General features: G+C 41.7%; 3 protein-coding genes across 4 annotated transcripts in view; 2 read left to right on the top strand and 1 right to left on the bottom strand.

Moving 5' to 3' along the window:
• LOC144581062 (uncharacterized) overlaps positions 1-26,808 on the top strand; it is a 133,913-nt gene that overhangs the window by 93,235 nt on the left and 13,870 nt on the right.
• Positions 249-13,895, bottom strand: LOC144581116 (cancer/testis antigen family 45 member A6-like). Of its 2 annotated transcripts, XM_078363472.1 has the most exons (5): positions 13,640-13,895; positions 6,604-6,779; positions 4,425-4,675; positions 3,941-4,034; positions 249-2,726 (listed from the first exon to the last, which is right to left on the bottom strand). In XM_078363472.1, exons 2-4 carry the CDS (start codon positions 6,674-6,676, stop codon positions 3,987-3,989), a joined length of 372 nt encoding a protein of 123 aa, XP_078219598.1. In that variant the 5' UTR covers positions 6,677-6,779; positions 13,640-13,895; the 3' UTR covers positions 249-2,726; positions 3,941-3,986. The 2 variants fall into 2 exon arrangements, with proteins under 2 accessions (XP_078219598.1, XP_078219599.1); XM_078363473.1 differs by lacking the exon at positions 3,941-4,034.
• On the top strand, positions 13,203-26,724 carry LOC128930691 (uncharacterized). Its single transcript, XM_078364208.1, has 15 exons — positions 13,203-13,826; positions 14,026-14,093; positions 16,366-16,452; positions 19,451-19,553; positions 21,851-21,991; positions 22,238-22,330; positions 23,016-23,156; positions 23,772-23,912; positions 24,154-24,213; positions 24,548-24,688; positions 24,919-25,053; positions 25,302-25,442; positions 26,090-26,200; positions 26,474-26,566; positions 26,714-26,724. The coding sequence occupies exons 1-15, from the start codon at positions 13,757-13,759 to the stop codon at positions 26,722-26,724; spliced, it is 1,536 nt and encodes a 511-aa protein (XP_078220334.1). The 5' UTR covers positions 13,203-13,756.

Here is a 26,808-nt window from a genome sequence, read left to right as displayed (position 1 = left end):
AGGTTTAAAGAAAATACAGATCAGCCATTATTAAGCACAATTATTGGCATAAAAGAGGTTATCAATACCCATTTTTAGAATAAAACGACATTCCTGTTGTCTCCCTTTTTTTTCTTCCTCTCTGTCTTCCTCTCCTTCATTCCTATTTTTTCTTTCTTTCCTTCTCTCCTTCTTTCAAAAAAAAAAAAAAAAAAAAACCAGGGGCCTTCTAACTGAGTGAAATGTTTAATGATCTAGTAGGCCCACATGTCAAGATGGTGCTTATAAGGTCAACAGCAAGTTCCTACATCTTGACTTTCATACCACTAAATGAGCAAAGAAACGAGTTGCATAATAGATGCTTCTTTTAGCGCATACCTCAATGTTGTGCAGTACCGTGACCCACTGACAAGTGACTGAAACCCTGCTAGCATGGATTGGGCCCAGAAAAAGAGAAGCTTCCCTAATCCCGCAACGTGGTCTCACGTGGGGTTCCCCGTGACCAGTTGACTAGAAAAAAAAACAAAAACAAAACAAGTTATCCCCAATTTAGCAGCTTACAATAACACAAATATATAAGCAGTTCCATAGATCAGAAATCCAGGCGTCCTCGATTTGTTTCTCTGCTTAGCATCTCACAAAATCAAAGTATCAACCAGGCTGCTGACTGAAGACTCAGAGACAAACAAGCTTATTTGGGTTACTGGCAGGTCTAACTTCTTAAAGTTATAGAACTGAGGTAACCATATACTTGCGGTCTTTGCTGAGGCCACAGTAAGCTACCTGAGCCACTTCCATACCTCCTTAGGTGCACCCCTCTATCTTCTAAGCAGTCATGGTGCATCATGACTATGGTGGCTGAGATAGAGGTTGTTCATGGGCTTGGCAACATGAACTTTCATTTACCAGGTCCATGTTACTACAGTAACTGCTGACTATTCAACCTGCTAGCTGCCGAGACCAACGCTGATTCCCCAATATGGCACCATGTCCCAGACTGGTCAGTCAGCTTCCAGGTGGCACTGTGATTACTTGGGTCTGCTTCCACAATTGAAAGAGCATCACTTTGATGTTGCTCAAATAGACACTCTTCTGGATATGGATTTTCATTCCTATCCATGGTACTTCAAGAAAACCAACACTGTGGTAATAGGAAAGGCTGTACCCACCATCGTGGTATCCCACACTTTACCAGTTTTAAACATGAAACCCACTTTACAGGAAATGAATACGGCAATGGGATCATGCTCACGGATTTCACTCGTCTCCTGATGTTCTTTACCATCCTAAAGTGGCTGGCTCAATAGAACATTGGAGGATCTTTCAAAGCCTGAGTTGTAGTTGCAGCTTTGTGACAGGGCCTTGTGTGGCTTGGCTGACAATCTAGAAAGTGACAAAGCTGAATCCCAGCATCAAAGATATGGAACTCTTTCTCCCATAGCCACATCTATGACTTCAAGAATGAAGGAGGCAATATGCAGGCCTCTTCTCACTATTAATCCTGGGTATCTAGTAGCAAAATGTTGCCTCTTATGCTCAAGAAGCAAAATTTGCTGTAAAGAAGAAAACTTTTGGCTCTGCTGGACTAGAGGACATTTTACACACTGAGACATTATTTCAACATGGGAACCAAAAGTGATTCCATTGAAATGACAGCTGTGTCTGGCCAGGAGCAGTGGCTCACACCTGTAAACCCAGCACTTTGGGAGAACAAGGTGGGCAGATCACCTGAGGTCAGGAGTTGGAGACCAGCCTGCCGAACATGATGAAACCCCGTCTCTAATAAAAATACAAAAATTAGCCAGACGCAGTGGTGCAGGCCTGTAGTCCCAGCTACTTGGGAGGCTGAGGGTGAGAAAACACTTGAAACTGGGAGGCAGAGGCTGCCACGAGCTGGGATGGCGCCACTGAACTCCTGAACTCCAGCCTGGGTGATAGAGTGATATTCCATCTCAAAATCAAAAGAAAACAACAACAACAACAACAACAAATAAAAGTCGTGTCTGCAAGCTGACCACTTTGGACTGTTCATTCCTCTCAACCAAAAGACAAAGGAGGAGGTCCACTACTGGCTGGAGTGATGGAAACTGACAATCAAAGGGAGATGGGGTTCCTAATATACTAGGGGCTAAGAAAGAGCATGTCTTATATGTCTAGACAGCTTCTTAATTCTCCTGTGTTTTGTGATTAGAGTTAATGGAAAATTACAGCAACCCCATCCGGGCAGGACATCTAATGGTTCAGACTCTTCATAATGAAGGTTTGAGTCACCCTGCCAGGCCAGGCACCATGACCAGCTGACATGCTATCTCAAGGCAAAGGAAATGAAAAATGGGGAGTGAAAGAAGGCAGTTATAAATACCAGCTACCACAATGTGGGCTGCTACAGAAACCACGACTGTAATAGTATTTACTTAATGGGTTAATAATATCTGCCAGCACAGGTGGGAAAATCAACCAACGAACAAACAAGTTATCCTTTCAAATGAAATGCTTAGGGAAAAAGACCAACTTTTACTGACAGAAATTTCTTAGCCTCTGGGAGGCCATTTTATTCACTAACACATGCTAGGAGGCCTCAGCCATATCCTGCTCGATTGTAGAAAACAGCAATTTGATCCTCTTTTCTCCTCAATCATTAAAGAGATTATGCATTTAGGGTCTGATGTTCCTTCTTGGACAAGTAGCCACATGTCATTTCTTCCAGTTTCTTCTCAAGGTGCGGAATTAAGTGTCCGCTCATATACCTGAAAAGAAAGAGACGTGTCATTAACCAAAAGAGAGCCAAAGAACCTATGCTGTAGGAAGCACTGTGGGAGATAGAAGGATGAAGTAACAGTCAGCATGGAGACAGAAATGCACCTGCATGGTAAGGGGTAGTCTAGCCAGGCAATAACAAATGCTGGCGAGGGTGTGAAGAAAAGGGAAGCTTCATACACTCTTGTTGAGAATATAATTTACTATGACAACTATGAAGAACAGTTTGGAGGTTCCTCGAAAACCTGAACATGGAGCAATCATATGATCCAGTAATCCCACTGCTGGGTATACTCCCAAGAGAAAGGAAGTCAGTATACCGCAGAGATATCTGCACTCCTGTGTTCATTGAAGCACCGTCCACAGTAGCCAAGCTTTGGAAGCAACCTATGTGTCCACCAACAGATGAATGGGTAAGGAAAACGCGGTACATATACACAAAGGAGTGCTGTTCGGCCATAAAAAAGAATGAGATTCAGTCATTTGCAACAACATGGATGGAACTGAAGGTCATTACGTTAAGTGGAATAAGCCAGGCACAAAAAGACAAACTTCGCATGTTCTCACTTATTGGTGGGAGCAAAAATTTTAAACAACTGAACTAACGGAGATAGAGAGTAGAATGACGGTTACCAGAGGCTGGGAAGGTTAGTGGGGTGGGGGGAAGTGCAGATGATTAATACGTACAAAAATGGCATGAGTAAGATGTAGTATTTGAAAGCATGACGGGGTAAATATAGTCAGTAATAATTCAATTGTACATTAGAAATAACAAGAGTATAATTGGATTATCTGTAACACAAAAGATAAATGCTTGAGGTGATAGATGCCCCATTTACCTTGCTGTGTTTATTACACGTTGTTGTCTGTATCACACTATGTCATATACCCCAGAAATATATGCATCTGCGATGTACCTACACACATTTTTTTTAAAAAAGAGGTAATCTAGCAAATACAAGGAGTGTCAATTGAGGGACAATGTCTACCTCAGACTATGGTGAGAAGGGAAGTCTCCATAGGCTTTGGAGAAGGAGTTAGATTCAGAAAACATTAACCTATGTAACTGTGGAGATAGCCGTAACTATAAGTGAAGGCCAGGGTTTGCGAAATTTGAGGCACGGGCTGTTCCCCCACGCTCATGCCCAGTACTGTGTTGAGCCCAAGTACTTAAAGAAATTGAGCAGTTCCTAGTTCTGCCCACCTGACTGCTTCCTTGATGATGGATTCAAAATAGCATCCCTTGACTTCTACAGGTGTTTGCAGTCCTTCAGGCAATTTGACTTTTTTTTCACGTTCTGAAGATGTTAAAAAAATAAACTTCAGTATTATAAGGAAGAATAAAAGTGAATCTTGGTTAAACTATACCTCAGCAATCATGCTTCATAGGCTAAATGTTTTAAATGCTTAAATAAAGATGCCAGCTCATACAAAAACTAAATAAATAAACAAACACCTGCATGTACATAGGAATGAAACTCTTGTAAACAATAACCAAGAAAGAAAAGAAAAAGAGAAGTTGTACTATATTTTAGTCAAAGAACAGAAAAACCACTGTAAATTATATGCAATCTCAACTCTGGCAAAGAATGAGCCTCAGCAGATAACATGCACATCTTCTAAATTATAAAAAGAGAGACTTCGTGGAGTTTTTTTTTTTTTGAAACAGACATTCTTATATTACTTACTTCTCCAAAGTAATGTAGAATTTCCTTCATTAATTTGCCTTCTGTTTCAGCATTAATATCTTTTTGGATTCTTGAAAAAGGGAGTATTTCTGTGACTTTTAGGTCATCTGCAGAGAAAGTGCTGGTAATGATGACTCCTACAAGTGCATTTCTACCAGGTTTCTGCATCAGCCCACCTTTGCTGAAGCCAGTGAAGTCATCAATCCGAGAATCCAGTTGGCTGGCTGGAATACCAACTCCTACCTTAAGCTCTGGCGGAACAAATTTTGACAAAAAGCCATCAGTTGGGAGTTTCACCATGTTCTTTCCCCTCCACATAAACATCACGAACGACAGATCTGGAAACCAAACTGAGAAGTTGAGCTGTGGGATATGTGTGTTTCATCAGCCCTCTGGGTCCATCTATGTGTTCCTCAGTTTCTGGGTAATTATTTATTTCATAATTGGGAGGATGTACCGGGGGAAACCCCAGGCCTGACGAACTGAGGCCAGGACACATAATACAGTAAAACCACCACTTATTTTCTGGCCCTATGAATGCATATGGAAACCAAGTAAGACAGTACAACTCTAACAAACATTCACAGGTCCCTGGCACTCATGGGTTAGTGTCAGCTTGTTATGCTTTACTAGGTGAAAGCAGCACGTCTCATTTGACATCATGACTTCTCAAATTGACATACAACCCACCGTGCTTTACTGAGCTGGAAGCCAGACAACTTGGATACACCTCAACCTGCCTCCTCTCTACATCAAATATGTTCTGAGAAAATAGAGGCAGCCATTAGTGCTGAAAGTTCTATATGCACTCCATCACCAAAAATCCATTTTAGTGTATGATCTTCCTCATCCTTCTTTCTTTGTCTCAAAAACGTTACGTTCTTTTCACTCCAGATCTGTCACCTCTTTCATTTATTCATCGTCTGTGGTAGGCAGCATGCCAGAAGCTGGGGATCAGCAGTAAACTACCAGAGAGCAACATTTCCTGCTCTTGTGGAGCTCACATCCTCATGTGGCAGTCAGACAGTACGTGCCCAATGAGCGAAGGAAATTAACAGCATTGGGCTGATGGTGGGGAGGCCGTCCACAGGCTTGTGGGAGACAGCGGCAGAGGGAGCCACAGGGGCTATTACTGGTTGGGCAGGGCCTTCTGAGGAGGTGGCCTTGTGCAGCGATTGGAGGAAGAAGTGGGGCAGCCTGTGCAGAGGCAGAAGGGGATTTCCAGGCTGCAGTGAGGCCAAGGGTAGGGGCTGGAGTGGGGATAGACTGGGCACTATGGGGTGAAGGACAGAAACAGAGAGAGCCAGGGGATGGATGGGACCCGTGTTAGCAGAGGGTGACGGAGGTCAGGCCACCTAGAGCCTCGTAGACCAAAGCTGGTTTACAGTCTGTTCTGAGTGCTTAGGGGAGTTGAGGATAGGTTTTCAGGAGCGACACGACATGATGTCATTAACATGCCAACACGATGACCTGGCTGCAGGGTTGGAGGGTGTGTGTTAGATGGGGGCAATAATGGGAAACATGGAGATGTCACTGTAGCTCAGTGACTGACCATGGCACAGTGGATAAAAAGGAGAGAGAAAAATTCTGGGATTCAGAAATTTTTACAGGATTTACAGAAGAGAAGAAAAATAAAGGTAGAAAAACAGAGTGATGGGGTGCAGTAGCTCATGCCTGTAATCCCAGCACTTTGGGAGGTCGAGGTGGGTAGATCACCTGAGGTGAGGAATCTGAGATCAGTCTGGCTGCCATGGCGAAACCCCATTTTACTAAAAATATAAGAATTGGCTGGGCATGGTGGCTGGTGCCTATAACCCCAGCTACCCGAAAGGCTCAGACTGGTGAATAGTTGAACCCCAGAGACGGAGGTTGCAGTGACCCAGGATGGTGCCACTGCACTCCAGCCTGGCCTACAAGAAAGAAACTCCATCTGAAAACAAAAAAGGTCGGGATTCACCAATAAGGACAATACATTTTAAAAGAAGATTGTGGAAAACGGAAATCCTAGAAGCTTTCCATGAAGAAGCAGTGAACAACTCTCAAACGCTGCTGAGAAATTGATGGCAACGTCGGCCAAGACTGTTGATCTTGACAAGCACAGTTTCAGTGGAGGGGAAGAGGCAGGAGACTGACTGCACTGGATACAGCATGAAGAGGAGGTGAGGACAGGCTTATTTACTCTTTTCTTTAGACGTGGCAGAGCCTCCAATAAGGCCATCTCCTATTCCTCGTTTCCTTACCAACAGGGCCATCTTCTGCCTTTTCTGGGATGAAGAACTCTCACATTCCCTGGGATGTTTAAATGCATTTTGAGGTTTTGCAGCAACCTTCTCTTCTTTAATCCGTGATTGTGTCCTGAAAAACATCAATGAACATTTTCCATTCATGACAAATATCTAACAATCAGAAAATGACAAACAGTCTGCATATATCAATACAATCAAGAACTTCAATCATTAGTTTGACTTTTAATAATGAGCCAAGATTTACCGAGTCTCAACAAACACTCTGTTTTCAGGAAAAGAACCTAATTTTGATGCGTGCTAAGAAGAAAGAAAGAAAGAAAGAAAGAAAGAAAGAAAGAAAGAGAGAGAGAGAGAGAGAGAGAGAGAGAGAGAGAGAGAGAGAGAGAGAAGGAAGGAAGGAAGGAAGGAAGGAAGGAAGGAAGGAAAGAAAGAAAGAAAGAAAGAAGAAAGAGAAAGAAAGAAAACTACAGACCAATATCCATGATGAACATTGATGCAAAAATGTTCAATAAAATACTGGCAAACCGAATCCAAAAGCACATCTAAAAGCTTATCCGCTATCATCAAGTAAACTTCATCCCGGGATGCAAGGCTGGTTCAACATAGGCAAATTTATAAATGTAATTCACCACATAAACAGAACCAAAAATAAAAACCACATGATTATCTCAATAGATGCAGAGAAGGGCTTTGACAAAATTCAACAGCCCTTTATGCTAAAGACTCTCAATAAACTAGGTATCGAAGGAACACACCTCAAAAGCCATATAGGAGAAACCCACAGCCAATATCATACTGAATGAGCAAAAACTAGAAGCATTCACTTTAAAAACTGGCACTAGACAAGGATGCCTTCTCTCACCACTCCTATTCAATATAGTATTGGAAGTTCTAGCCAGAGAAATTAGGCAAGAAAAAGAAATAAAGGGCATTCAATTAAGAAAAGAAGAAGTCAAATTGTCCCACTTGCAGACAACATGATCGTATATTTAGAAGAACTCATCATCTCAGCCCAAAACCTCCTTAGGCTGATAAGCAACTTCGGCAAAGTCTCAGGATACGAAATCAATGTGCAGAAATCACAAGCATTCCTATACACCAATAACAGACAAATAGAGAGCCAAATCATGAGTGAACTCCCATTTACAGTTGCTACATAGAGAATAAAATACCTAGGAATACAACTAACAAAGTATGTAAAAGATCTATTCAAGGTGAACTACAAACCAAATCAAGGAAATAAGAGAGGACACAAACAGCTGGGAAAACATTCTATGCTCATGGTTAGGAAGAATCAATATTGTGAAAATGGCCATACTGCCCAAAGTAATGTATAGATTCAATGCTATCCCCATCAAGCTACCACTGATCTTCTTCACACAACTGGGAAAAACCACTTTAAACTTCATATGGAATCAAAAGAGAGCTTGCACAGCCAAGACAATCCCAAGCAAAAAGAACAAAGCTGAAGGCATCATGCTACCTGACTTCAAACCATACTGGCAAGGCTACAGTAATCAAACAGCATGGTACTGGTACCAAAACAGAGATTCAGACCAATAGAACAGAACAGAGGCCTTGGAAGCAACACCACACATCTACAATCATCTGATCTCTGATGAACCAGACAAAAACAAGCAATGGGGAAATGATTCCCTGTTTAATAAATGGTGTTGGGAAATTCCATTCTATTACAAGCGAGCCATATGCAGGAAGCTGAAACCTTTCTTACACCTTATACAAAAATTAACCCCAGCTGGATTAAAGGTTTAAACATAAGAACTAACACCCTAAAAACCCTAGAAGAAAACCTAGGCAACACCATTCAGGACATAGGCACAGCAAGGACTTCATGACTAAAACACCAAAAGCAATGGCAACAAAAGCCAAAATAGACACATGGGATCCAATTAAACTTAAGAGTTTCTGCACACGAAAAGAAACAATCATCACAGTAAAGCGGCAACCAACAGAATGGGAAAAATGTTTGCAATCTACCTGTCAGACAAAGGGCTAATATCCAGAATCTACAAAGAACTAAAGGAGATTTACAAGAAAAAACAAACAAACAAACAAACAAACCAACCCATTCAAAAGTGGGCAAAGGATATGAACAGATAGTTTTCAAAAGAAGGCAAATATGCGGCCCACAAACATATGAAAAAATGCTCATCATCACTGGTCATTAGAGAAATGCAAATCAAAACCACATTGAGATACCATCTTACACCAGTTAGAATGGCAATCATTTAAAAATCTGTGGACAACAGATGCCAGAGAGGAAGTGGAGAAAAAGGAACACTTTTGTACTGTTGGTGGGAGTGTAAATTAGTTCAAACATTATGGAAGACATTGTGGCGATTCCTCAAGGACCTAGAAATAGAAATTCCATTTTGACCCAGCAATGCCATTACTGGGTATATACCCAAAGGATTATAAATCATTCTATCATAAAGACACACCCACACGTATGTTCATTGTGGTGCTGTTTACAATAGCAAAGACCTGGAACCAACCCAAATGCCCATCCATGATAGACTGGACAAAAAAAAAAAAAAAGTAGCACATATACACCATCGAATACTATGCAGCCATAAAAAACGACGAGTTTGTGTCCTTTTTAAGAGACATGGATGAATCTAGAAACCGTAATTTTCAGCAAACTGACCCAAGAACAGAAAACCAAACACCGCATGTTTTCACTCACAGGTGGGTGATGAACAATGAGCACACTTGGGCACAGGGAAGGGAACAACACTCACATGGCTAGGTGGGGGAGTGGAGGGGAGCAGCGGGACAGCGAAGGGGGAGGGGTGGATGGGGAAGGATAACACCGGGAGAAATGCTGATCTAGGTGACATGGGGGGCGGAGGGATGGAGACAGGAAACCATCATGGCATATATATACCTATGCAACTATCCTGCAGGATGCATGATGTGCACATGTACCCCAGAGCCCAAATGCAATTTAAAAAAAAGAAAGAAAAAGAAGAAGAAAAATGGTACAACCAGAATCAATCAGAATGCTTTCAGAATAAGCAGCTCTCATCAAACAAAAGTAGATAAAAATGTTATTACCTCTTTGAAGATGGATAAACTAATCTGTATCAACACTTGCTAGGAAAAATAATTCCTTTTCTTTGTCCTCATTCTAGGAGATTGATACAAATCTGATAATATTTGACAAGGACATCAGAAGAAAGAAAAACTACAAGATCAAGCCAAAACTACAAGCTAAGATCACCCCTGAACCCAGACTCCCAAATTCTAAACTAAAGGTTAGCAAATAAAATACAATAGTGCTTAAAAAGAACTCCATCAGCCATGGTGGAGTATACTGTATAAAGACAAGAATGATTTAACATTTGAAAATCAATAAATGTAATGCACCACATTAAAAACAACAAAAATACAGGGAAACACCACATGATCATTATTATAGATGGGTCACTGTTTAAAATGTATTCATGATAAAAACTATCAGCCTCTTAGAAAAAAAAGGTAAGCATATTTTGGTAAGCATATGCATACACACAAAAAATAGTAAATGCCATACTTCATAGTGAAGTATCAGGATTTTCTTCCTGAGTTTGAAAACAAGACAAATGTGTCCACTATCCGTTAAACAATTTACTGGAGGTTCTAAAAAGTGCAGTAACATCAGGAAAATATGAATCGGTTTAAAATCTTAAAAGAAAGAAAACTGTCATTATTTAGAGATGACATTGTTCTGTACCTAGAAAATGTAAAAGTATAAAATCATTATGGTTAATAAGCAAATTTACTCAAGTCACTGGATATAATAAAAATCAATGATATTTCTTTATAATTAATAGCAACAAATAATTAGAATATAAAATTTCAAATGTCGTTAAAACAGTAAAAAAATTGAATACTTAGAAATAAATCTAATCAGAATGTGCTAGAGCAGTACACAAAAATTATAACACATCTCTGAGAGAAATTCAAGACTGCAGTATATGGACAAAAATATTCTTTCCATGGAATGAAAAGACAGTATTAAGAGGCATTATTGTTAACTCTTTCAGAATGACATAGCAATCATATTTAAAATTCTACCATATTTACAAAAAGTTTTTCTAAAAATCGACAAACAGATAATTGTCTGAAGCATATGCAAATTAAAGATTTGGGAAAGCTGGCCGGAGGCGGTGACTCACGCCTGTAATCTCAGCACTTTGCGGGGCTGAGGTGTAGAGATCTAGAGATCACAAGATCCAGAAATCAAGACCATCCTGACCAACATGGTGATACCCCATCTCTACTAAAAATACCAAATTAGCTGGATGTGGTGGTGCGTGCCTGTAGTCCCAGCTACTCTGGAGGCTGAGACCTGAGAATCAATGGAACCAGGGAGGCGGAGGTCACAGTGAGCTGAGATTGTGCCACTGCACTCCAGCCTGGCAACAGAGTGAGACTCTGTCTCAAAATATATATATTTGGGAAACCTAAGACAATATTTAAGAAAAAGAACTAAGTTTGTAGACATACACTACTAAACATGAGATTTACTATAAGGGTAGAGTAATGAAAACAGTATGGTATTGGTGCAATGACAGACAAATACACTAAAGGTAGAGGACATGGAGGCCAGAAAGAATCTGGAAATGGAAAACAGCTAGATTTACCACAGAAGAGCTCCTGTAAAACACTGTGGAAAGACTAGTGCTTTTAAAAAATGCACTTCATAAATGCAGGGAAAATACAAACTTGGACTCTTACCCCATCCCACTCCAGAAACGTTACTAAAGATGGATAGTAAATCCAGTAGAAAACATAAGATATTAGTGTTACAGCTTTAGAATAGGCCAAGGTATTTTTGATTAGGATAAAAAGGCACTAATGATAAAGAATACATTGTTTAATTAGACATAACTAAATGTAAAACTTGTATTCCTCAAAAGACAGTCTTAGGAGAGTGAAAAAGCAAAGCATATCTGTAGATTACATATTATATACTATATAGTCTAGGTTATATATAAAAATATACATTAATCATATATATGTATATATCTGACCAAAAAAATGAGTGAAATCCAGAATATAACCAGAACTACAAATCAATTTTAAAAAACAAACATTGCAATAAAATGTGCAGAAAACAGCTGAGTACTCATTCATAAGAGTCATACTCAAATATGACTTTAATCATCACATAAAATATACCCAGGCTATGACTGTACTCCATTCCATGAAAATTTATTTGAGATGAATGGGAGATCTAAAAGACAGCTTAGAATATTATCATCATGGCATTGGGCGAAGCAAAGATTATTCTTAAAATAATAGGAAGCACCAGCCCTAAACAAGAAACTGATTAATGAAATTAAGAGAATCTGTTCATCTAAAACACAATATTGAGATAGTGTAAAAGCAAAACAGATTTGTAGAAGATACTAAAATTGTGTGTGTATTTTAATACATGTACATATATGCCTGTGTGTATGTGTCTAACTGAAACCCAGAACTTATATGTAAACCATGAATCCATTTTTAAAATACAAGTATCTCGATAAAATTTGGAGGAAAAGAGCTGAAAAGGGATTTCGTAAAAGACATATTTAAATGGCGAATAAACACATTTAAAAAGTGCTCTAAAAATAATCAATAAATAGCTGGGCACAGTGGCTCATACCTATAATCCCGGCACCTTGGGAGGCTGATGCAGGCAGAGGCCACTTGAGCCCAAGGGTTCGAGACCAGCCTGGGCAACTTGGCGAAACGCCGTCTCTACCAAAAAATACAAAGATTAGCCAGAATTGGCGGCATGCACTTATAGTCCCAGCTACTCGGGAGGCTGAGGCATGAGAATCGATCAAGCCTGGGAGGTCGAGGTTGCAGTGAGCCGAGATGGTGCCACTGCACTGCAGCCTGGGTAACAGAGCAAGACCTCGTCTCAAAAAACAATCAAAACTCAATAAATAAACCCTTAAAAAAAAAACAGGTCCTCAATCTCATTAATCAGCCCCAAACTGCAAATGCAGACATAAGGAGAGATCACTGCACACCCATCAGAGTGGCTGAAATGAAAGACTAATTGCACACCCAGTGTGTGCATCTGGAACCTTCAAACATTTCTGGAAGGAAATGTTTCCTAGACTGACACCCGATGGGTACGGCTGAAAGGTCAGATAGTTCCCGGGGAAAGAGCTCCTTCACGACTGAGAACCAACGGAGGAAAAGCACCCCAACCCGGGGCCAGATAGAGCTCCCAAGGTCAGGTGGCCTCCCTCATGGCTGACACAGAGCGCTGAGAGTCCCACCATAGGCTTAGAGAATCCAAGAAACAGCACCCCACTCCCTCGCAGCACTGGGAGACAGCACCCACAGATAATAATTTAAAAACCCAGCACCAAGAGAAAGCATCCGATAGGCGTCCCAATCGGGGATAAACAGATCCAAAGAAAAGCCAACACATCCTAGCTGAGAGTGAGCAACGTCCAAGGCCAAATGTGCCCCACGGCTGACATCAGCACCCAGCGAAGAGTCCCTCGTGGGCTGAGATAAACCCCGCGACAGAGAGTGAAGTGATCATGTGTCCGCAGGACAGCCACCCTCACCCCAGCCCCGAACACAGACAGAGTCCCTAAGGCAGAGTCTCCCAGCAGGGTCGTGGCCAAGCGGGGAAGAAACACCGCCGCACCCGAAGGTGACACAGGCGACCAATGTAGGGTCCCCACCCCTGGGTTCAGTCATTGCACAGGAAAAGTTCATCGCATCACTAAGAGGGAGTCCCCAAGAAAAGCTCCCCAGCCCCACAACATAACCGAGACGGGGTGTCCAAGGAAAAGACTCCCCGACAGCTGACACACGCGCCCATGGTAGTGTCCACACAGCGAAGCCGTACCACTCACCGGACAAAGAACACGCCAGAAAAGAAGCTTTCCTAGGAAAAAGGACACATTCTGGGGAGAAATTAAAGCATCCAGGGAAAAACTGCCCACTTACGTAGTCGTGAAGTCTTGACCTTGCCAGAGGAGCTGCGGCTGCACTTCCCAAAATGGCAGAGAAGTTGTGGCGCCTCCCCACTGCTGGAACTTTCTAGAAACTTGCTCTCTGGGAGTTATGGGAAGTGTGCCCCGGATGCCTGTGAGTGATGCTCATTGGGAGGCGTCCCACCAGAAGCACCAATCTGGTAAGGCTCAAGGGAGGCAGAAGGCAGGGAAGCTGCCGGCCACCGCGGGCCCCGCCCCAGCCGAACACTGGGAGCCTGTTGGGGGGGCCAGAGTCCCGAAGTGAAGCCTCGTGCACTGCGAGACCGCCGGCGCCAACCGGAAGAACCGGGAAGCGTGGCGTCCCCGCCCTTCGCTAACTCTAACCCTCTTTACGCGCAGCCTTCGGTATCGGCAGTACGGCGGACATAGGCAGAGGAACGCGGAACCTCACACAGCGGAATCAAAGGGTGAATTTGGAGCTGACGGGCAAAAACATCTTATAATATGTTTGTCTGGCTTTGATATCAGGGTAATATTGGCCTCATAGAATGAAGTAGTGTTCCTTCCTCTTTTATTCTTTTGAAATCCTTTGCTAAGTATTGGTATTACTTCTTCCTTAAATGTTTGATAGAATTTACATGCGAAACCACCTCGGCTTGCCTTCCATTTGTGGGGAGATTTAAAATTACTAATTAAATACCTTTTCATGCTATAGTCCTATTGCAAATTTCTATTTCTTTTGAGTCAGTAATTTGTTCTCTAGGAATTTCTCTGTTTCACCTGCGTTGTTTAATTTGTTGGCATAAAGGTGTTCATAATGTATGTCTTTAAATTTCTCACTTTCTTTGTGTGTGTGTGCACGTGAGACGGTGTCTCACTCTTTTGCTGAAGATGGAGGGTGGTGGCGCGATCTGGGCTCATAACTACTTCTGCCTTTCTGGTTCAAGCACTTCTTCTGTCTCGGTCTCCTGGGTAGCTGGGGCTACAGGTGGCATCATATCGCCCGGCTAATTTTTTGTGTTTTAGTAGAGTCAGGGTTTCACCATGTTGGCCAGGCTGGTCTCAAACTCCTGACCTCAGGTGATCCGCTGGTCTCGGCTCCCCAAAGTGCTGGGATTACGGGAGTGAGCCACCGCGCCTGGCCCCTTTTAATTTCTGTAAGGTCAGTATTCATAACACCCTTTTCATTCTTGATTTTGGTAATCTGTGTAGTCCTTTCTTTTATTCTTGGTCAGTCAAGCTAAAAGATAAGTTAGGTTTTTTTTCTCAGCTATTCTGTGAAGCAATTTTTTAATTCATTGATTTTTATTTCACTGATTTTCTTTAATTTTCATCATTCCCCTCTTTCTGCTTGCTTGTATTAAATACATCAGTTTAAAACTTCAGGAATAACAAATGGTTTGTTTCATAAAGGAGGATTTGAATCCTTAAACATATAGAAATGCTTATGATATTGCCAAGTAGTAGTCATTTTCGACCAGTTAACCAGAAGGAAATTTGGTATGCTGAAACCAGACAAGTTTTTTGTACCAGGTTTTATTAATTTTGAAAATATAAATCTAGTTTGTAAGAAGGTGTTTATTGCATGAGCAGTTTGTTTTTTTTTAATATTTAGACTTCTCATTTTCACTGAATCCCACAAATTTATTTTTCTTAAGCTTCAAAGTATGTATCAACCAGCACATTCACTATCCTCTTTGTGCTTTATCTCTGATAATCCTTATAAGAGCACCATGAGTTAGGTACTGTTTTATGCCCATTTTACGGAAATAGAATCTTAGGGTGCACATTTAAGTAGCTCTTTCAGGTTTAACCAGTTGGAAAAGTGACAAAATCTAGGTATGTCAGATTCCAGAGATTGCACACACAAATACTATATCACACTGCTTACTGCTGTGAGTTTGGCAGAGAATTCCTTGTTTATATGGAAATCACCAAACTGATAATATCCAGGATAATTGGCAGCAGTTTATAAACCCTCTTTACCGCTAATTTGGTGATTTTGTGTGGGGTCACCTGTCCACTAATCTAATCGGATCTTAGGCTGGTCACACTTCTGAATTTGCACACCAAGTTTGTGTGTAAGGGTACTTCTCCAGGGGAAAATATCTGTAGATTTCATCAAATTTTCCAAAGAGGGTTAGGCCCGCTACTCAGCGTTCCCTGGAAGGTAAGAGAATGCCATGTAGCCTACACCCTTCTCCACCTGAACAACTTCATACAGTTGGCTATGGCTTTACAAATGATGGGCAGGTAGGACAACTAGGAAAGTGTATGTGCTCATTAATACATACTTCTCCTTTAAGCCTGAAAAGATGAACTTGTGGAATTACAAAAATTGGCATTCTAAATATTTAAGTATTACTATTTAGAATTATAGATCTTTTAGTCGGGATGGTGGCATAAGGAAGGTCATTCTGTTCTCAAACTAAGCTGGAGGCATAAGGGATTTGTTTAACCTAGTGGTGTGAACCTACAGGAAGTCGTGATGGTAGCGTGAGTCATCACTTAGATAAAGTGAGATTTATAGATCACAGAACACGATATAGATTCTAGATATGAGATTCTAAACTCTGTTTGCTACCAAGGCACCCATTGCTAAAACAGTCTGTGATCATGTGCTCTCAGGAGGATCATATATTTCAGCTGTATAGTGCCAATTTATGTGCCAGTTATGTTCCAGGTATAAATGAAAGTGTTCTAGTAACACACAGAGATAATTATCAGACATATCTGCAGATGCCGGTTTCTCCACTTCAAACGAGTCAGCCAACTCCACCTGGAAAACGTCACACTGTTGGCTCTGTGCTTACAAATGATGGCCAGGTAAGATAACTTTCTATTTCTGCCCTAATTGTGACATTCTTAGTATAAGTATTTTCTCAGTGGAAAGATGAATATAAACTATATGTGTTAATTCTCTTGATTTAAAAGCTAAGAATATGACACAGGAATTCTCATGTGAACATAAAATGGGAACTTTTTGGTCCAAGAGTAGATTCATTGGACTAGGAGCTGATGTTTTTAATGATCACATTTAATGCTCATAATTGTTCTGCAGATGTGTATTACTATCTCGCCTTTAATGAGAAATCAAGGCTGACAGTGGTCAAATGGCTTGCCCCACGTGACACATGATAGGAGATAGAGCCAGGGTTCGAACGCATATCTTTGTGACTCCAGAGTCTATATTTTTTCCCACTCCTCAATTAATTAGACTCTTCCCTATTTTTCCGTGCCTTTATTTTCGCTTTCTTAAGGAAAGAGATAAGAATCACACCTCACTCATAGGGATTGGCCAAGGATTGAGTTAATACATGCAAAGCATTTAGAACAGTACCTGGAGGGTAGTAAATGTTCAGTAAAAATGTCTTCACACATTCTCAGCTCCTCTTTTATAGGATGTGAAAATGCTTTGGAAAATTTTAAAATCAAAATTATATATTATATACGTTCTATATATTACATGGTATATATATATATATTATATGTATTTCTTGAAATATATGCTGATACTCTTTCCTATTTAATGCGGGAATATATTCGTTATTACTTCACCTATTATTTTAAGTTCTGGGGTACATGTGCAGGATATGGAGGTTTGTTACATAGGTAAATGTGTGGTACGGTGGTTTGCTGCACCTGTCAATCAATCACCTTGGTATTAAGCCCAGCATCCATTAGCTATTCTTCCTGATGTACTCTCTCCCCCCAGCCCTCCCCCAGAAAGACCCAGTGTGTGTTGCCCTACCTGATGTGTCTGTGTGTTCTCATCATTCAGCTCCCACTTAAAAGTGAGAACACGCACTGTTTGGTTTTCTTTCTCTGCATTAGTTTGTTGAGGATAATGGCTTCCAGCTCCATCAATGTTTCTGCAAAGGACATGATCTCATTCCTTTTTATGGCTGCATAGTGTTCCCTCGTGTATGTGTACTACATTTTCTTGATCCAGTCTATCATTGATGGCCATTTGGGTTGATTCCACATCTTTGCTATTGTGAATAGTGCTGCAGTGAATATACGTGTGCATATATATTTTTTTTTTCTTAGCAATTCTGAATGGGAGTTCATTCATGATTTGGCTCTCTGCTTGCCTGTTTTTGGTATATAGGGATGCTAGCAATTTTTGCGCATGGATTTTATATCATGAGAGTTTGCTGAAGTTGCTTATCATCTTCAGAAACTTTTGGACTGGGATGATGGTATTTTCTATATATGGGGTCATGTCATCTGCAAACAAAATAACTTCATGTCCTCTTTCCCTATTTGAATACCCTTTCTTTCTTTGTCTTGCCTGATTGCCCTGGCCAGAACGTCTGATACTATGTTGTTTAGGACTGGTGAGGGAGGGCATCCTTGTCTCGTGCAAGTTTCAAGAGGAATGCTTCCAGCTTTTTCCCATTCGATATGCTATTGGCTGTGAGTTTGTCATATATGGCTCTTACTGTTTTGAGATGTGTTCATTCAATACCTGGTTTTTTGAGAGCTTTTTTTATTTTTTGAGACGGAGTTTTGCTCTTGTTACCCAGGTTGGAGTGCAATGGCGCAATCTCGGCTCACCGCAACCTCCGCCTCCTGGGTTCAGGCAATTCTCCTGCCTCAGCCTCCCGAGTAGCTGGGATTACAGGCACGCGCCACCATGCCCAGCTAATTTTTTGTATTTTTAGTAGAGACGGGGTTTCACCATTTTGAGCAGGATGGTCTCCATCTCTTAACCTCGTGATCCAACCGCCTCGGCCTCCCAAAGTGCTGGGATTACAGGCTTGAGCCACCGCGCCCGGCCTGAGAGCTTTTAATATAAGGGGGTGTTGAATTTTATCAAAGGCCTTTTCTGTATCCATTGAGATAATCATGTGGTTTTTGCCTTTAGTTCTATTTATGTGATGAATTACATTTATTGATTTACCTATTCTGAACTGACCTTGAGTCCTGGCAATGAAGCCAACTTGATCATGGTAGATAAGATTTTTGATGTGCTGCTCGATTCAGTTGGCCAGTATTTTATTAAGGATTTTTTCCGTTATTGTTCAACAGGAACACAGCCTGAAGTGTTTGTTGTTGCTGTATCGCTGCCACATTTTGGTATCCGGATGATGCTGGTCTCCTATAATGTAGTAGGAGTCCCTCCTTTTCAATATTTTGATATAGTTTCAGTAGAAATAGTGCCAAATAGTACATTCTAAGTAGGCAGGAGCATATTCTCGGGTTATCTTTTGATGGCAGGACCTTTTAGTTAACCTAGTATATCCTTCAATTTCATGTTTTATTTACCACCAATATTTCAAAGCACCTCCTGCCCCTGCCTGGCTCCAAAATGAACATATTTGAGTCTCCATAAGGTTGGAGGTGGGAAAATTTATCTTTTTCATCGATGTTACCTTTCACTGTCTACATATATTATCGAATAAAGTGTTAATCAGTATTTGTCAATAAGTAACGTTCAACAACTAAAAAATAAAAACGGTATTTGCTTTTTTTTGTCCCCTAACAAGGGCTGAGAGACAATTATGTGTACTACATTAGAGAGATAAGCATGTTTCTTGTCTTGGTTGATGAAAGCCACTCATTCCCCAAGCACTCTGATTAATCATGACCGTACCATGTTTGACTTTGCATAACACCTTGTATTTTGCCTTCGCTTGTTTCACTGAAACTACATTATAGTTGGCTTGCCTTTTCTGGGAGCATCGTGTGTGATGATGAATCTTTGACCTTTGGCTAAAACTTAATGATATAAATGCATGGCTGTGTATGCATATGAAGACTGTGACTTTGCAATGGTTGTATCTGTCTTTAATGGAATATGTTCACTGATGTTTTTCAGCAAATGAGGAGTGACAAAGTAAATCAGGCTGCAAGAAGGCATCGAAGGAAAAGGAGACGTTCCAGAAAATCCAAGAGACGCTATTATTCTACGACAAGGCAGGGTACGTCCCGGTGGTTACACCAACAGGAAGCTGAGGGGGAATGCAATCTTTGGGCTTCAATCGTGTCAAAGAACATTTGTGGCCTTGTCCTTGAAGGATGAACAGATATGAGCACATTTGCAAGTGGAAGGGCAAGGTTCTAATTAGGTGCAACAATTTGCAGTTGCTGCAAGCGTGAGATGAATAAAGCAGGTTCCTGAGGCAGAAGGAGGTGGTGGGCACAACAAGAGGACAGGTCTGCTCACTTTCCGCCTGTCCACACCTCTCTAACCCAGTGCAATATGGCTTCTTCTTAGTCTACTCCAATGAAAATAGTGCCATCAAGGTCGCCATGTTTGTGGCACTTTGACATCAATTCCTCAACAGCATGTGACACAGTTGTTTACGCCCTCCTGCACGGAAAACTTCTTGGGTCCCCAGACACCTGGATTTCTTACTCTGTTACTAAGGGCTCGTTTTCCTTCTCCTTTTTTGTTTTTCTCCTCTTGCTTCCTACCTCTAAATATTTCAGGGCACCAAAACTTGATCCTAGCCTCTCTTCTCTTCAATATCCTATCTCCTTAGGTGATGTCATGCTGTCTTAGAATTTTAAATGATTCACACTTCAAGAACTGTCACCATTAAACTTCTAGGCTACGACTTGCTCCTGAAATCCAAACTCATAAACAACTACACGTGTTGTATCTCTATAGGGTGTCTAATAGGCATCTGCATTTGAACCAGCTCTGCAAGTTCAAATTTCTGACCTCCCTCTCTCCAAAAACACTTTACTCGCAGCCTTCACTGTTTCAGATAAAGACACTGTCCATTAGGTGAAACATCCACAAAGGTGTAACAAGCAGCTGATCACAGGTATGGGGGATGCAGAAGTCCTGGTTTTAGAGTTTTCAGCTGTCCACAGTACAAATAATCCCACCATGGCCTAGTTCAAGCTGTCGACATAAGGTCACTGAACCAGAATCAGGAAGAGTTGGCAGCATTCCGCTTCCGTAGTCGGTTGCCTAACCCCTCCTGCACATCCCTGGTATACTTTTACTTAGTAGGTCACCCCAAAATACTTAAAGTCACTTATGATTTCTCTTATCATTCTTTTATTATTCTCTCATTTCCAATCTCTTATCAAGTTCAGCAGTCAATGCCCAGTATAAACCCTGCATCCCACCATTTCCCTCTATCCCTCCAGTGCACACTGCCGTGATCGCTGACCAAGGTAGTACAACATCTTCTTAGCTCTCTTTCTAATCTTCCCTCATCTGTAGCATACTCTCTAACCCTGTGGCTAGAAAATAATGTCAGCATGCCATTTCCCTCCTAAAACCCCATCCTCAACTCTCCCTCTCCTAACAAGGGTCCCATCCATTTCCTCCTGGCTCTCTTGCCTCTGTCTAACACCCTGTAGTGCCCGGTCCATTCCCACTCCAGCCCCTACCCTTGGCCTCACCGCAGTCTGGAACTCTCCCTCTGCCTCTGCACAGGAGGCTCTGCTTTTTCCTCCAAGCCCTGTCCAATGGCACTTCTTCAGATGGCTCTGCCCAAGGAGCCAGAGCCCCTGAGGCTCCCTCTGCTGCTGTCTCCCTCAGGCCTGTGGACTACTTCCCAGACACCAGCCCAATGCTGCTTGTTTCATTTCCTCATTGTGTATGTCCTGTCTGACTGCCCCGTAGTGATATGAGTCCCACAAAGGCAGGGACCGTTGCTCTCTGTCCTCTTTACTGCTGATCCCCAGCTCCTGGCATGCCGCCTGCCACAGACAATGAATAAATGAAAGAGGTGACAGACCTGGAGTAAAAGGAATGTTACTTTTCCAGACAAAAGGGGAGGATCTGTAGAATCACGTAAAAACTTGGGATGTGTGACGATGGAGTGGAGATAAGAGTGTTCAACTCCAATAGCCACCTCTGTTTTCTCAGAATATTTGAGGTAGAAAGGAGGCAATTTAACAAGGCCTCACTTAGTCTGGCTTTCCTGCTGCGCACAGCATGGCATGTATAGGTGAACTATAAAAGCGATATCAAGTGAGAATTGTAACAGGCAGCAAGATGATACAAAATGATGAGTGCAAGAAATCTGTGAATGTTTATTCTACTGTCATACTTACTACATACCATCATTATGCCAGGAGATACATACGTAGTTTTATTGTGTAATCTGACCTGATATATGTTTTAATGTGGTAATTCCTTCTGTTTCGTGAAATGAATAATTCCATAGAAACTGATTCATACATAGCTGTCTCTCCGGGATGATGGGACAAAACACACCTATCTTGTAACTGAGCCTCTTCATTTGGTTTCCAGATGCTAGCGTCACTCACAATGTCTGTGAAGAAAAGGTTAAAAATGGCCAACCAACACCCGATAATGTCCTCCCAACTGTTCCATCAGCGCTTATTAATATGACAGCAGCTTGTATTTCATCCCTGGGTTTCGGCGATCAGTGTAAGTTTTTTCACTTGTTATACTGTCCTATTTGGTTTCCATATACATGCATAGCGTCATGATGGAAGATGGTAATTTTGTTGTATTATCTTTTCTGGCCTCAATTTTAGGGTTCTGAGATTGCTAACTGGTATGTCCTCCTCCTTCATGAGATAATTTCCTAGATACTGAGCTTCCGAGGGGTATGCCTGTGCGGTTGACATAATGCACATAACACACAGCTCAACCACTTCATTTGGTTTCCAGATGCTGCGGTGACTCACAACGTCCATGAAGAGAAGATGAATAACGGCCAACCAGCACCTCATACTGTCTTTTCAACTGCTCCACCAGGTCTTGGTAATTTGGCAGCCCCTAGAATTTCATCCACGAGGACCAGAGATCTGTGTATCTCTGCTTCTTAATTGTACTATCCTACCTGATTTCCATAAGCAGGCATATTTTCATGAACGGTAGAAGGTCGTTTTGTTTCATATTCTTTCCTAGCCTCCATTTGGGGGATATCAGATGGACACATGGCATATTCTCTCCTGATTTTTTAGATAATTTTCTAGAAACTGAGCATCAGAGGGATATTCCTGTGGGGTTGACATAATGCACTTACTTCAGAGCTCAACCTCTTCACTTGGTTTCCACCTACTACCGTCAATCACAATATCCGTGAAGAAAGGATGGAAAATGGTTAACTGCAACCAGATAGTGTCTTGTCAAATGTTCTGTCACAGCTTATTTATATGCCAGGAGCTGGTATTCTAGTGATGAGTACCAGAGATGTGTGTATGTTTGTTTATTAGATGTAGTATCCTACTAGGATTCCATATGCATGCGTAATGTCATGAAGAGAAGAAGGTGGTTTTGGGGAATTATCTTTCCCGACCTCAATTTGATGGAACTCGAATCATTATATGATGTCTGCTCCTGCTTTATCAGATAATTTCCTAGAAAGTGAAGATCAGAGGGATATACCAGTGAGGTTGTCATAATGCACTTACCTCACAGCTCAACCTCTTTGTTTGGTTTTCAGATGCTACTGTCACTCAAAATGTCCATGAACAGAAGATGGAAAATGGCCAACCCCAAACTGATAAAGTCTTGTCAACTGTTCCACTATGCCTTGGTCATATGACTGCAGCTGGTATTCCATCCATGAGTATCAGGGATCTGTGTATGTCTTTTAATTAGTAGTACTGAATAGTTGGTTTCCCTTACATGCATATGTTCATGAATGGTAGAAGTCGGATTTGTTGTATTTTCTTTCCTACTCTCAATTTGAGGGGTCTCAGATGGCCGCATGTCTTCCTTCCTTCCTTCCTTCCTTCCTTCCTTCCTCTCATTATCTCACTTTTTTTATTTCTCTCTCTCTCTCTCTCTCTTTTTTTTTTCTTTCAAAACTGATTCTCACTCTGTCGCCCAGACTGGAGCGCAGTGATGCTATCTCGGTCGCTGCAATCTCCACCTCCCGGGTTCAAGTGATTCTCCTGCCTCAGCCTCCTGAGTAGCTGGGATAACAGGCATGCACCACCACGCCCAGATAATATTTGCATTTTTGGTAGAGACAGGTTTCACCGTGTCGGACAGGATGGTCTCGATCTCTTGACCTCGAGATCCACCTGCTTCAGCCTTCCAAAGTGCTGGGATTACAGACGTGAGCCACCGTGCCCAGCCATATCCTACCCTGTTTCTTAGATAATTTCGTAGAAACTCAGCATCAGCGGGATACACCTGTGGGACTGACATAATGCATTTACATCACAGCTCAACCTTTTCCTTTGGTTTCCAGATTCTACTGTTACTCAGAATGTCTGTGAAGAGAAGATAAAAAATGAACAAATGGCACCTGATAGATTCTTGTCAACCGTTAAAGAAGGGCTTATAAATTTCGCAGGGGCTGGTATTCCACCCCTGAGTACTGGGGATCAGCGTATGTTTGTTTACTAGTTATACTGTCCTACTGGGTTTCCGTATGCATGCAGTGACATGCAGGGAAGACGGTGGTTTTGTTTTATTATTGTTTCTGGTCTGAATTTCTGGGGTCTCATTTTCCACCTGATATGTCCTGCTTTATGGGTTAATTTCATAGAAACTGACCACCAGAGGGATATACCCGTGGGGTTGACATAATGCACTTTCCTCAGAGGTTGAACTCTTCATTTGGTTTCCAGATGCTACCGTCACTCACAATATCAATGAAGAGAGAATGAAAAATGGCCAGCCCCAACCTGGTAACGTCTTGTCAACTGATTCCACAGGGCTTTGTAATATGGTAGCAGCTGCTATTCCGGCCATGAGTCCCAGAGATCGCTATATGTCCGCTTATAAGTTGTACTGTCCTACTTGCTTTTCATAAGCATGCATAGTGCCTTCTGAAGGGAAGCAGGTGGTTTTGTTGTATTATATTTTCTGAACTAAATCTGAGGGGCCCCAGATATATACACCACCTTATATATCCTCCTGCTTTATGAAATAATTTCATGGAAAGTGAGCATCAGAGGGATATACTTATGATTTGGCCTAATGCACTTACCTCACAGCTCAACCTCTTACTTTGATTTCCAGACGCTACCATCACTCACAGCGTCCATGAACAGAAGATGGAATATGTCCAACCAGCACCTGACAACGTGTTGTTGACACTTCAGCCAGGACTTATTAATATGGCAGCCACTGGTATTTCATCCATGAGTACCAGGGATCTGGGTAAGTTTGTTTGTTAGTATTACTGTCCTACTTGGTTTTCATATGCATGTATAGTGTCAAAACAGGTAGGAGGTGGTTGTGTTATACTATGTTTCCAGGCCTCAATTTCAGGGGTCTCAGATGGCAACCTGGTATATCCTCTGATTTGTGACATAATTTCCTAGAAACTGAGCACAGATATACCTGTGGGGTTACCATAATACACTTACAGCTCTTCATTTGGTTTCCAGATGCTACCAAAACTTATAATGTCCTTAAGGAGAAGATGGAAAAGGGCGAACCCCAACATGGCAACATCTCATCAACTGCTCCAATAGGACTTACTAATGTGGCAGGAGCTGCTATTCCAGCCATGAGTACCGATGGTCTGTGTATGTTCAATTTTTAGTTGGATTTTCCTACTTTGTTTCCATATGCATGTATATTGTCAGGAAGGAGAGATGGAGATCTTGTTGTATTATCTTTCTTGATATCAGTTTGAGGGGTCCCAGATGCCGCTCATGTCATCTTGATTTGTGCAAAAATTTCTCAGGAGCTGAGCATCAGAGGGATATACCTGTGGGGGCGGCATAATGCACCTACTCCTATCTTGACCTCTTCATTTGTTTTCCAGATGCCACCGTCAGTCACAATGTCCATGAACAGAGGATGGAAAATGACCAACCGCAACAGGAAAATGTCTGGCCAAATATTCTAGCATGGTTTATTAATATGGCAGGAGCTGGTATTCCAGCACTGAGTACCAGGGATCTGTGTATGTTCATTTTTTACTTGTACTGTCCTCCTTGGTTTCCATATGCAGGCATAGTGCCATGAAGGGAAGAAGGTTGTTTTGTGAATTGTCTTCCTTGGCCTCAATTTGAGGAGCTGCAGATCATCATTTGATGTGTTCTTTTGCTTTTTGGGATAATTTCCCAGAAACTGATCATCAGTGGGATATACCGGTGGCATTGACGTAATTCACTTACTTCAAGCTCAAAATCTTCCTTTGGTTTCCAGATGATACCATCTCTCACAATGTACATGAAGAGAAGATGGAAAATGGCCCATCCCAAACTGGTAATCTCATGTCACCTGTTCCACCACTGCTTGGTCTTATGGTAGCAGCTGCTCTTCCATGCATGAGTACCAGGGATCTGTGTATGTCTCTTAATTAGTTGTAGTGTCATCACTGGTTTCCATATGATTGCATATTTCATGAAAGGTAGAAGGTGGTTTTATAGCATATACTTTGGTGGCATCAATTGGAGGGTTCTCACAGGGCCAACTGGCATATCCTCCCCTGCTTTATTAGATAATTTCCTGAAAACTGAGCGTCAGAGAGATAGACCTCTCTGGGGTCTATATAGGGCTGATATAATGCACTTAGCTCACAGCTGAAACTCTTCATGTGGTTTGCAGGTTTTACCATTGCTCAAAGTGTCTGTGAAGAAAAGATGAAAAGTGACAAAACAACACCTCATGAATTCTTGTCAACTATTACAGCAGGGCTTAGGAATTTCACAGAAGCAGGTATTCAGCTGCCGAGTACCAGGGATTTCTGCATGTTTGTTTACTAACTACGTTGTGCTACTTGGTTTCCATAAACATGCAGTATCATGCAGGGAAAAAGGTGCTTTGGTTATATTATCTTTTCCGACCTAAACTTGAAGGGTCTCAGATCGCCACCTGATACAGCCTCTTGTGTGATGGAACAATTTCTTAAATCTCATTGTCAGAAGGACATACATGTGGCAGTGACATAAGCACTTACCTCACAGCTCAACCACTTCATTCCGTTTCCAGATGCTGCAGTCACTCACAATATCCCTGAAGCAAAGGTAAATAACGGCCAACTAGCACCTCACAACATCTTGTCAGCTGCTCCACCAGGTCTTGGTAATATGGCGGCAGCTGGAATTTCATCCACGAGGACCAGAGGTCTGTGTATGTCTGCTTCTTAGTTGTACTGTCCTACTTGGTTTCCCTAAGGAGGCATAGTCTGATGAATGCTACAAGTTAATTCTGTTGTATGTACTTTCCTAGCCTCAATTTGAGGGATATCAGATGTCCACTTGGCATATTCACCCCAAGATTCTTTGACAATTTCCTAGAAAGTGAGGATCAGAGTGATTTACCTC

This window comes from Callithrix jacchus, chromosome X (genome assembly GCF_049354715.1).
Source record: "Callithrix jacchus isolate 240 chromosome X, calJac240_pri, whole genome shotgun sequence".
Taxonomy (NCBI): Eukaryota; Metazoa; Chordata; class Mammalia; order Primates; family Cebidae; genus Callithrix; species Callithrix jacchus.
The sequence above is the reverse complement of the archived record's forward strand: the minus strand, read 5'-3'. Positions and strand labels throughout refer to the sequence as shown.